The following is a 12,899-nucleotide window of genomic DNA, read 5'->3' on the forward strand; positions in this document are numbered from 1 at the left end:
AGAGAAGCAGGAAGCAGAGCCATGGTAAGGAAATACAAATCCCCCCCCCCATCTGAAAAAGGCCAATAGCAGGACTGGTTCCTGGGGGCAGGGGGGTGGAGTATCCAACATATCACTATGGTAGTGCCCAGTGCCACATTACCACATTATCTCCCCCAAACTTCCATTTTCACACTAACAGTGCAATCCTATACATGCCTACTCTGAAGTATATCCCACTTTTAATAAGGCTAATTCTCTTGTAGAAATATTAAGAAATGCAGCCTAAAGTAGGAAAGGCTTCAGTGTGCTCGTTCTCGAGGAGAAGCAGCAGCTTCCTGAAGATTTAAAAAACAACAAAAACAAAAACAAAACCCAGATAGCTTAGCTACGCTTTCAAAAATTTCTCAGTTGAAGACAAATGCAGGTAATAACACAGATTCCTTTCCTTTTGAACTGTGCATAGAGTGGCTGAAAGAAAATCATCAAGCACAGGGCACTGCGGGCCTGGAAAGGAGGCATTTTTTGATATCGGTTTGTAAGGAGGAGAAATACAGGAAAGGGGGAGGAAGGGCTGGCAAATGATCAAGGCGACTGGAAAGCTGATCCTGTTCCCAGGCATGGAGAGGCGGGCACAGAGATGATAAAAGCAGATGCTGAGGAGCTGGAAGTGATTTCTGTTCCCCTGCAGTCTGGACACTGGCTGGCTGTGGCAACTGACACATTTTCTGGCTTGGTTTTGATACTCAGCTTGCTGCCCTCACGATGCTGGGTGCAAGTGGGTCATGCTTCCGTCTCAGGGTTGGACGGCTCCTGGCTGAAAGACAGCAGCTCTGCGCTCCTCTGCGCCGACCTCTTGTACCTGGTATCCTGGGCTCCACGGCATTGTCCTGCACTGGTCAGAACAGAACCCCGGGGACCATTGGCTCAGGTGAGTGGCTGGAAAGGACTCTGAAGTCTTAGCAGAGGAAAAAGAGACCCCAGGAAACCTGCCTAAACGCCAGCCATCTCTCTTGAACCTTGTTCCTTAGCTCCAAGTAGGTAGTTGTTCTGTACCCATTGATTATAAAACATGGCAACCCTATCTGTCCATTCATAATTCTTGCTACCTTTGTTGTTTCCAAAGAACGTCAGCTAGAGAGAACATCAGACAATCATAAGATGGTAGGAGAAAGGAGCACGCTGTTTTGGTTGCCCACCTTGTGAGTCATATCCAATGTTAGTCTAACTGAAGTCCCATTCATTTCAATGGGTCTTCTTCTCTAAGTAGGACTAACATTGTATGCAACCTGTGTCTTGCAACAAATACCACATCAAATGATCAAGATTTGGACAGTTTACTGATTTTCTTATTTAATTTTAGTAACTAAAACTATCTCACTATTGATAAACTTATCCTGATTTATCAACAACAACAACAACACAATAACAGGAATGGAAAAAGAATTGTTATTATAACTAACATTAGAATGGAAACGATGCATTTTGGAAAGCAGGTTTACTGTGTGTTACAAACTACCAGGAACAAAAGAGGCATCAAATAATTAAATTGTGATTCTGTTGTTAAAGTCTTTGACCTCTGGTGAATCATGGAAAATTCAGTATCTTGTTTTCAGTAAGATAAGTAGGGAAATAATGCCAGAATAAACATGGCTAAAAAGGAACCGAGAGATGGAGACTGCATCAGTTAATACAGACTAAATACTATCCCACTTCCAACTCTTTGAATGCAGGGCTACCATAGTTAAACGTCTCTTTATGAAAAATAAAATAAAATTGGGGGAGGTATTGTGCTATCGCATAATAATATAACGATGCTATTTTTTTAAAAAAACTTTCTGGAGAAGTTTTTTTAAAATAAAAATATAATAATAATAATAATAATAATAATAATAATAATAATGTGCGAGAGAGCCGATGAAGCTGTTACATGCATCTGTAAGTGTCATGGGGAAGTCAGGCCATCACGGATGATATATCTAAATGTGTGACAACAGATCTAAATAAAAGTAGTGGGGACAAGATTAACTTTTCTTTGGAAAAAGAAGTCTTATGCCTAGATATTTCTTTCCTTCGTGCATTAATTATACAAATTGATGTGATGTTTTGTCTACTGGATCTTTAAGCTGAGAAGATATGTGGAGTACCTGATAGCTCCAAACCCTCAACATTTGACAAGAAAATCCTCCTGTGGACTGGGCGTTTCAAGACAGAAGGTGACATCCCTCCACGGATCTCGTACGTTCTAAATTTTATCCAACCACTAGAACTGGGGTCCCCAACATGGTGCCCTTGGGATCCAGTGTCCCCATGGACACTTCCCATGGTGATCTTCTGGCTCCATGCCCCATATAATTTTAATTTTTAATTTTTAAAGTATTCTTGTCATTAATATGTTGTTACTTTTCCTTCCCAAATGCCATCTCCCCCCACCCAAGAATGTCTATGTTGTCCCTAGAGGAATTCTTAGAAAATAAAAGTGGTGGGTGGCTAGAGCCAAACATCTGGGGGGGATGTTGGGGAGCTTCCTGGGGGGCTAGGGTGTAGGGGCAGCATCTTGGAGGGTTAGAGAAGATTACAGGGAGTAAAGGGCTATTTATTTACCTGTTTGGTGTGTGTATATGTGTGTAGTAGGGATGTGCTCCGCTTCTAATCGGACCAGCGAATTAGAAGCGGAGCGGGATGCTTCGCCTCCCCTTAAAGCGGAGGCGAAGAGGATTGGGGGGCCGGCGGAGCATTGCGAAGAGGATCGAGGTGAAGGCGGATCCTTCGCCTCGATCCGGAGCTCCGCAAGAAAGGTAAGTGGAGTTTACCGGGCCCTGCCGCTGTCGCTGTCGCCCATGCGGCGACAGCGGCAGGGCCCGGTAAACCCCCTCCCTCCTCTCCCTTACCTGCGTCCATCCGCGGTCCCTCGGCTTCTTCAATTGAGCCCGCAGCTCAACCAGGAAGTCTAGGCCGCACTTGCGGCCCAGACTTCCGGTTGAGCCACGGACTCAATTGAAGAAGCCGAGGGACCGCGGACAGACGCAGGTAAGGCCCCCCTCCCCCTTGGTCCCTTACCAGGCTCTGCAGGTAAGGGAGAGGAGGGAGGGGGCCTTACCTGGCGCCACTCCCCTCCACTGCGGAGCTCCGATTCGGAGCCGGAGCTCCGCGGCGAAGAGGAGCAGACTATGGGCGGAGCGGCGTGGAGCGGAGCGGGCATCATCCGAAATTTTCGGATCGGCCCGCAGGGTGGATCGGGGGGTCCGTGCACACCCCTAGTGTGTAGTATGTGATTTAAAGGGCTTGTTTGCTTTGGTGTGCTGTGTGTTTTGCTTGCGGGTGGGTGAGTGTTTCTCTGAGCATCATGAGTTTGTTGTTGTTTATTCGTTCAGTCGTTTCCGACCCTTCGTGACTTCATGGACCAGCCCACGCCAGAGCTTTCTGTCGGCTGTCGCCACCCCCAGCTTCCCCAAGGTCAAGTCTGTCACCTCCAGAATATCATCCATCCATCTTGCCCTTTGTCGGCCCCTCTTCCTTTTGCGTTCCACTTTCCCTAGCATCAGCCTCTTTTCCAGGGTATCCTGTCTTCTCATTATGTGGCCAAAGTACTTCAGTTTTGCCTTTAATACCATTCCCTTAAGTGAGCAGTCTGGCTTTATTTCCTGGAGTATGGACTGGTTTGATCTTCTTGCAGTCCACGGCACTCTCAGAATTTTCCTCCAACACCACAGTTCAAAAGCATCTATCTTCCTTCGCTCAGCCTTCCTTATGGTCCAGCTCTCGCAGCCATAGGTTACTACGGGGAATACCATTGCTTTAACTATGCGGACTTTTGTTGTCAGTGTGGTGTCTCTGCTCTTAACTATTTTATCAAGATTTGTCATTGCTCTCCTCCCAAGAAGTAAACGTCTTCTGATTTCCCGGCTGCAGTCAGCGTCTGCAGTAATCTTTGTGCCCAGAAATACAAAGTCTGTCACTGCCTCCACGTTTTCTCCCTCTATTTGCCAGTTATCAATCAAGCTAGTTGCCATAATCTTGGTTTAACTTGGTTTAATCTTGGTTTTGAGGTTTAACTGCAACCCGTCTTTTGCACTTTCTTCTTTCACCTTTGTCATAAGGCTCCTCAGCTCCTCCTCGCTTTCAGCCATCAAAGTGGTGTCATCTGCATATCTGAGGTTGTTAATGTTTCTTCCTGCGATTTTAACTCCAGCCTTGGATTAGTCAAGCCCAGCACGTTGCATGATGTGTTCTGCATACAAGTTAAATAGATAAGGTGAGAGTATACAACCCTGCCGTACTCCTTTCCCAATCTTAAACCAGTCCGTTGTTCCGTGGTCTGTTCTTACCGTTGCTACTTGTTCGTTATACAGATTCCTCAGGAGGCAGACAAGGTGACTTGGTATCCCCATACCACCAAGAACTTGCCACAGTTTGTTATGATCCACACAGTCAAAGGCTTTAGAATAGTCGATAAAACAGAAATAGATGTTTTTCTGGAACTCCCTGGCTGTCTCCATTATCCAGCGGATATTGGCAATTTGGTCTCTAGTTCCTCTGCCTTTTCTAAACCCAGCTTGTACATCTGGCAATTCTCGCTCCATGAATTGCTGGAGTCTACCTTGCAGGATCTTGAGCATTACCTTGCTGGCATGTGAAATAAGTGCCACTGTCGGATAGTTGGAACATTCTTTAGTGTTTCCCTTTTTTGGTATGGGGATATAAGTTGTTTTTTTCCAGTCTGATGGCCATTCTTGTGTTTTCCAGATTTGCTAGCATATGGCATGCATCACCTTGACAGCATCATCTTGCAATATTTTAAACAGTTCAGCTGGGATACCATCGTCTCCTGCTGCCTTGTTATTGGCAATGCTTCTTAAGGCCCATTCGACCTCACTCTTCAGGATGTCTGGCTCTAACTCACTGACCACACCATCTGAGCTATCCCCGATATTATTATCCTTCCTATACAGATCTTCCGTATATTCTTGCCACCTTTTCTTGATCTCTTCTGTTTCTGTTAGGTCCTTGCCATCTTTGTTTTTGATCATACCCATTTTTGCCTGGAATTTACCTCCGATGTTTCTAATTTTCTGGAAGAGGTCTCTTGTCCTTCCTATTCTATTGTCTTCTTCCACTTCCGCACATTGCTTGTTTAAAAATAATTCCTTATCTCTTCTGGCTAACCTCTGGAATTTTGCATTTAATTGGGCATATCTTTCCTTTTGTGTCATGTCTTTTAGATTGTAAGCCTGTGGGCAGGAACTGTCAAGAAATACTTTTGTAAGCCGCCTTGAGAGCCTTTTTTGGCTGAATGGCGGCATAAAAATCCTTAAATAAAAAAATAAAATAAAAATAAATAAATTCCCTCTTCATCACAATAGTTAAAGCTGCAGGAGCTATACAAATGAAGCCTGCTGAAATTCCCTTTCATTCTTTCATTCAATTGGCTGTGGGTTGAATTGTACCCAGTTTTGCTGGTATTGGTCTCAGGTAGTAAGAGGTACCAAACACATAATTTGGTTCTGAATGGCAAGCAGGGGGGTGTTTATACAACAATGCATTGGAGCTGCAATCTCCCAAACCCCTGCACTTGCGCTCCGGTGGAGTTGTCCCCACAGCAAGGAGATAGCACCGGGTTTGCGAAGAGTCACCACCACCCTGTGTGTCACTGCTCCATGCTCTGCTCTACATGAGTACCACTGCACACTCGCTCATCCCCCCAGTTTTTTCGCACCTGGGGCTTTCTTTTTTCTCCCGTTGCCGTTGGGTGGTGGTGTTCTTTTCTCCTGATGCTGCTGGAGGAAGCATGTGGAGGCGTTCCAGTGGCCATTGGGCTTGCTGGCCTGCCCCCTCCCCCCTGTCCAGGCCGATGGTGACCAATCAGGATAGCCATTGGCCTGGCCACGCCTCCGCTGCAACTTTGGAGCAAGACAACAGACACAGATGCACCATTGTTGCCTTACTCCACAGAAAAAAGTCAGGGTAAGTCCCCAACTTTTTAAATGTGGAGCTTTGGGGGGAAGCCCTGGAATGGTTCTGCAATGGCACCTCACCACTGTGGAGCCACCCAGGGGCTTTCCCAAAGTATAGACAGCCCCCAGTTTGGTACTTTGAGACGACGAACCTTGGAATCAAAATTACATAGATTAAAGATGATTGCTAGCTTTAAGTGTTTAGTCATGCTAAGTTTTCACCATCTGTATATTTAGCTTCATGTATGTGTGCTATGAGTTTGTGGCGAATCAGTTTCCCAGTCCGTGTACGTACAGAAAAATATAAACAACTGTGGTGGTTAGACAGGACTATAGGCATACAGGTTACATGTTATCTCTCACATGGCTGTGCTCTGTGTGTGTAAATATAACATGGGAAGTGTCCATTAGGAAAATTTAAATTCTAGTCAGAGAAAAACAAGATACAATCTGAAAGATTTTGATGCCTACACAAAACAACTTAATTTTGCTTGGGGGAGGGGAAAAAACTTCTAAAATGAAACAGTGATCAAAAATGGATGGTATCAGGGTTTGTTTATAAACCATATAAACAATGTGTTCTCATCAACTACATATTAGATGTTAAGGCTCATATCCTGGTTTAAAAAAAGGAAGGAAGAAAAAAGAGAGATGAGAAGGCATGTGTGTGGGAAAGAAAAGACAGCTAACAAAACATATTTTTTATGCTTGTGTTTTTAAATGACAGCTTTTAAAAAATGACAAATACTCATGTGAATGTTTATATTTGCTATCACCATGTGCTTTCTACTCTGTAAATGCCATACACATTGATAGTGCTAAATAAACAATGCTGAAATGGCTTTGCAAGCCAGAAAGCACATTGAAGTAATGTCTATAGGCTGGAGATGTGCTGACACAAAACATGGGCCAGTTGAGCTTGGGTTATGCACCAATGTGCAAACAAATCATACAGTCTACACTGTGTTTCAGCCTGACTACACATTGATTGTATGTCTGGTGTACAACCGAGGACCAAATTAAACATACTGCTGCAGCCAAAAGAGGCCACTGCGTGTCTCATGCCACCATCTTGTACTTCTTGTAGAAGTTACCTTGTGGCATGATGTTACAAGTTGTTTCCCTACCCCACATCTCTGGCTAGTCCTGACAGGAAGCAGGGGTATGTGGAACGTACTAAGGAAAGATCTACTAGATGTCTATAAAGGGCACAGGTGGGCAACCTGTGCTCCCCCCCAGCTTTGGCCTACAACTCCCATCAACCCTAACCATCATAGCCAATGGTTAGGAATGATAGGAGTTGCAGGCTAAAACATCTGGAGGGCCACCATTAGCCCACCCCTGATGGGTTTACTACATTATGGTGGCCAATTTTTATGGCAACCATGTATTTACCATAATGTTTAGGTTGGCTGTGAGCCATAGGACCAAGGTTCAGAGTGATCTCTGATGTAATTGCTCTCATGGTGCCTGTATCCTTGTACAGTTCTTAAGTTGTGCAGAAGAACATCACATTACATATAAAAAGACAGCTAACAAAACATGTTAGCTGTTGAGCATCCCCCCTCTTGAAAACCCTTCTAGGGTCCCTGGGATTGGGAGATCCTACATATTGTAAAAGATTACAGGGAATTGTAACAAGCTCTGTGTTCCTGGTTGTTTTGTGCCTCTGGTTTAAGGAACTGTTCCAATTACTGCATCATGAAATACAATTAGTCGATTTAACCAAACAACCCTGTGTTTTGTTTCTCTAGCTGCAAGTGACTTAGATATTAATTGGCTTAATGTGCTTGCCTGGTTTTGATTTGCTCATGTTTAAATGCATTTAGCCCAATACTATGAAATTCAGCTGTCCTCAAGTTAACTACTATTTCCCTACTAGGAGAAGGGATGAACTTTGAACCTTCAGTCTCAGTATTCAAGCCTGCTTTGGCAAGTTTGCTTGCAAAGTATTAAAACACTGAACAGGGATACAGTAGTCCTAAACCTTCAATGGGAATGTGACCAATGAAATATGCATTCATAGTCTTGCATGTTCTATACACTTCAGTGAGGTTTAATGCAAAACAAATTTTGTAAAAGCAGTTGTTTGCTCAAAAGTAAGTCAGAGCTTACCTAAACAAGTGATTTATTGCATGCTTGTGATTGGCCACTCATGGAAGTTTGTGGGTCCATTACACGTCCAGGATGTCTCCCCTGCTATCCCCTGGTAATTTTGCTTTTTAAAAGATTGGAGATAATGTGGAATTTAAAGTTACTGCTGGGACATCATGGATCTCCCCAGTGTGTAAATTTGGTGCGTGTTGTGCTATAATTCTGCCATTACATGGCACTTCTCAATATACTCAATGGAGCCTTTCCGAGAAAGGAAGTTTTCAATTTAAAATGATGTGTTTGCGTGTAAAGTGCATTGCGAAGGTGGAAAGAGTGCAAAGGATGAAAGCCCTGCTAAGGCTGAGGGATTTTTCCTATATGTAGAGAAGCTCTCAGTAAATTCAATGGAATTCACACCTAAGTAAGTGTGCATAGATTGGAGCCAAGCAGCCCAATCCTACATGTTTACTTGTAAGTACTACTGTGTTCAGTGGGGCTTAACCAGGTAAGCTTATGTAGAAGGGCAACATTTAACCAAATAAGAGACACACAGTTTCAGTAGTCATTGCCTGCATGTTTTAGTGTTTTTCTACAACATTCAGAGGACTAGAGACATATCTCTCACACAGAGATAAAAAGGAGTCTTAGAACTCTGTACAAAACATCAGATTCATCAATAAAAGATAACTTTCTCTTTTGGCTTTAAAAGAAACTCCCTCTTCATTCTGGAGCTTTAAAATGGGCACTTTTGTTTGACCCAAAATTTGTTTTATATTAATGTTTTAGCAATATTTATGTATTTTAAATGTATTTCAATGTATAATGTATTTTGGAAATTTCTTAAACATATTTTTAAATATGTCCAATGGTATATAAAGCTATCAAATAAATTAAATACATGCTTATTATATGTGTCAAATCTATCATGATCACATGTTTTAATTACTAAACAAATGAAAATTCAAGTCCTGCTGCATATTTTGTTTCTGTTGCAAGCAAGTAAAATCTGTAGCAATTAAAAGCATTTTAAGATCTCTCACCCTAATTGGGTCCAACCCAATTTCTATTTAGGCCACAGATGCTAGATGCTGCAATGAACAAAGCTCGAATAAAGGCATGTTACATCATGATTGGTCTCACAATCGTGGCTTGCTTTGCTGTGATTGCCTCAGCTAAAAGAGTAAGTACAGTCCTGTTGCAAACTTCTGGATTTTGATAGGGTGTTTCTTTAAAGAACAATTGCAAGACTTCTTACAAGTGTAAGACTTCCCCTGCTTAATCAAGGTTTCTGTAACCAATGGAGGCTCTTTTAAAGTCTAAATGCAGCAGGGGAGGGAAGTTTTTCAGTTCGGGGGTTGCAGGTTTGGGGATGGGAGAGTTAGCCCTTCCTCCAGTGGTGACCCTCCAAAAACAACAACACCCCCTATGCTGCAATGAGGCTTTAAAAAGCCTCCCTTGCAGTACAAGAGGGGAAATTCCTTATTTCCTATCTCTTTTGGGACATATGGGAAGGAGTGAGAAGGAGACTGCCTGAAGGCTATATCTGGTGCATGGGCCTACTATTTTGCTTCCAGTTTACTATCATGTTCATATGTTTAGGATTGAGACCCACTGCCTTCGAACCAGCTTAAGGTTCTAAGCTGTTGCATTATATATTGTGTTTACAGAAGGCTTGTCAGTGCTACTAGGTTGGTAATAGGACACAAAAATGGGTGGAGCCAGATGCAAGCAGCACAGGATTTACCTACCTGCCAGCCCACCTTTGTAGCATGGGATACATTGCAACACAATTCATCCTGTGATACAAGTATCAGAAACGTTGGGTCATTTGGAAGGTGCCCTTGCTGAGCCTGGTCTCCCTACAGAATTGCCTCAGACATTGGATCTGTTCAGACAACATGTTAAGCCATGGCTAGGCCTCGAACACATTTGCAGCAAAAGGTTAGTGAGTGTATTTAAACCATGGTTATGTAGCTAACCACCATGCTTAGGACTGGTTCACATGACACACTAAGTCATGGTTCACACAACATGCTAAACTATGTTTAGCTCAAAATGCTTAACCACCATGGCTTAGCATGTCATTTGAACAGGGTCAAAAAAGCTCTTGGCTATAAAACTGCATAACACAGTGGTACTCAGCTTTTTCTTCAGGAGCTACGTACTCTCTAATCAGCTAGAAATAGGCAATGCAGGGTGACTAATTAGTTTGTCTACCCATTACCTTCCAAAGAACTTTCTTGATCTACCATCTGTCCTTGCAGGGGAATCAAGGAGGTAGGAAAGTCCCCAAGTGAATGTAAGCCTATGCGGCAGGGTCTTGCTATTTACTGTTTTACTCTGTACAGCACCATGTACATTGATGGTGCTATACAAATAAATAATAATAATATATTAATCTGACCACACTGCTTCCCCTCCATTGGATTCCAGCTAGCTCTCCCAGCTACCCTTGGCCTGGATGAAGACAATTGGGCAATCCTCCCCCACCCCCTTCTGTAGGGTTAGTTGTTTCGGCAGGTGCTCCTTTTGCCTTGATTGGAAGATCATCTCAGCAATAGAAATGGACCTGTGAGACCTGCAGCAAAGTATTGTAGTGTGGAGCACACCTGCTCATGGCTGACTGGCTCCCTCGTGCGCTTCTAGGATTCTTCATATTCCCTCTTGCATGGTTGTCTGTTTCCCCCCTCCCAATTCTATGTCCACTTGGCATGCTCAGTCCTCATGGTATGTATTTGGGGAAAATAGGCCCTGCTTGTTTGCACATGGCAAAGTCTTTCAGCTGCTCATTTTGAAATCATGCTGTGCTAGTATAAAGTGGATGCTGTACCTTTGCAGGCTGCTGAACGCCATGAGTCTCTTACAAGCTGGAACCTAGCTAAGAAAGCCAAGTGGCGTGAAGAGGCTGCATTAGCTGCAGAGGCAAAGGCAAAGGCTAAATAGAGGCACATGCTATTGAAATTGAAGATGTGCTGGGAAGAAGAAAAACAGCATAGTTGATGAAAACCAACTCCCTGGGGGAAATCCTGAAGAAAAACTACATGTGACTTACTACTAACAACCTTTATCTGCACTTATGTAACAAATATTGGGCAAGAGCAGATTATCTATTTTAATGTTACAAGTATCTAAGGGACTGAGTAAATCAAGGTCTGTTGAAAGTTTGTTCTGAAAGGTTTGATTCACGATCTGCTTCAATTTGATTAAACAATAGTTGTTTATGAAGATAACTCTGTGAACATAACTACAACTACCATAACACTAGGTTTTCTGGTTGGAAATTGCTGACAGTTGTCCAACAAACTCTGCCCTAATGAATTAGTGTTAAATACTGGCATTTCTTAGGAAATGTTTTTGACAAGCTTGCATTTTACCAAGGATGAAGAGTTGTTTTATTTCTTAAATAAAAGCAGGACACGTGTGAGATGGTTTTTATTTTCTCCCATAATGCTAGTAAAGACTTGCAGCTTGTAAGGAAAAAAAAAGAATAGCAGGAAAAGAACATGATGCCTTTGGCTTTTCAAGGTCCTTACCAATCAGATATTAATGTCCGTAGTGTAGATTATGGTTGGTTCCTGCAAAAAAATTCAAGGTGATACATGCTACTAAATGAGATTACACTGCATTGGAAAATACTATCAAACCATTCTAGGGCAGATATTTCACTTCCAGCACCAAAAAGCTACTTTAGATATTTGCTATATATAAGAGCTTTGCATGCACTCAAGGGGTCACTCGCTTACATATTCGATGTAACAAGGAAATTCTACTGAAATGATGGGACCTATTCACAAGTTTGCATAGGGTTGTGTCTTTCATGAAAGACCAAACTTGATAAGCATCTAAAACATGTTCTTGTAGTGTATTTGCTGCAGAAGCTAGTAATAGCCTAGCCATGATGGCGTTATTTTCACAAGTATGTGTATGATACCAAAAACATTCCCTTGAAATATAAGCACAATCTCTTAGCTAACTTTATCATCATAAATACTTGGAACAAATGCAAAAAGTTGTTCAGATGAGTTCGTAATTGGCATCTTCAAATCAATGATCCTGAAGGCTATTGACAAGTTTGACATCTTAAATGCAGACACTGTGCATGACTACAGCCAGCTGATAATTCACCCATATGCAATTTGAGAACTGTTTTGACGTTCATAGTTTTGCCTTGCTTGCCCTTCCCAATTTTGTTAAGTGACACTAAAGTTGTTCTCAAATTGACTTTTATTGTCTTTGTATAAACTTATTCTAGCTTAAGGAACTGTTTTTGGTTTTGAACTAGGAACATAGGAAGCTGCCTTATACTGAGTTGGACCACTGGTCCATCTAGCTCAGTATCGTCCATACTGACCAGCAAAGGCTCTCCAGGACTTCAGTCAAGATGTCCTTGCCCTACCTGGAGATGCTGGGGAATGAACCTAGGGCCCTTCTGCATGCAAAGCATGTAGCTATCACTGGCCCCGTTCAGAAATCGCCTTAAACCATGGCTTTATCCATGGTGAATAAGGCTTTTTTGCTTTAGTCACCATGGTTAAAGCCGTGGTTTAAGGTGTCTTCTGAACACGGCAGGGCTTTCTGGCTTAACCACCATGGTTAAAGCGTCTTCTAAATGTGGCCACTATAGGCCTTCCCACACTTAATCCATTAGCTCTGTAAATTAAAAGAAAATGGACGTAATTTAGTTTATCGCTATTAGTAAGAGAAAGTCTGACAAGTCAAATGATATGAGTTCTTGCTGAAGGGACTTCTTTCCTTCCTCTTACCGAAATGTGCTCCACAGATTTGTAAAACATGGAAATATAAATTGATATATTTGCTGGGAACTGTGGTTGGATTCAAACCTCCTGTGTACAGAGTTCCTCAATCTTTAGT

At 42.6% G+C, this 12,899-nt stretch overlaps 1 protein-coding gene across 1 annotated transcript; it reads left to right on the top strand.

Annotated features, from left to right (window-relative positions):
* The first annotated feature begins 744 nt into the window (after window positions 1-744).
* On the top strand, window positions 745-10,970 carry FAM162B (family with sequence similarity 162 member B). The gene is made up of 4 exons (XM_063125455.1): window positions 745-910; window positions 2,106-2,217; window positions 9,099-9,207; window positions 10,866-10,970. Exons 1-4 carry the CDS (start codon window positions 745-747, stop codon window positions 10,968-10,970), a joined length of 492 nt encoding a protein of 163 aa, XP_062981525.1.
* The last annotated feature ends 1,929 nt before the right edge of the window (window positions 10,971-12,899 follow it).

This window comes from Elgaria multicarinata, chromosome 4 (genome assembly GCF_023053635.1).
Source record: "Elgaria multicarinata webbii isolate HBS135686 ecotype San Diego chromosome 4, rElgMul1.1.pri, whole genome shotgun sequence".
Lineage (NCBI taxonomy): Eukaryota > Metazoa > Chordata > Lepidosauria > Squamata > Anguidae > Elgaria > Elgaria multicarinata.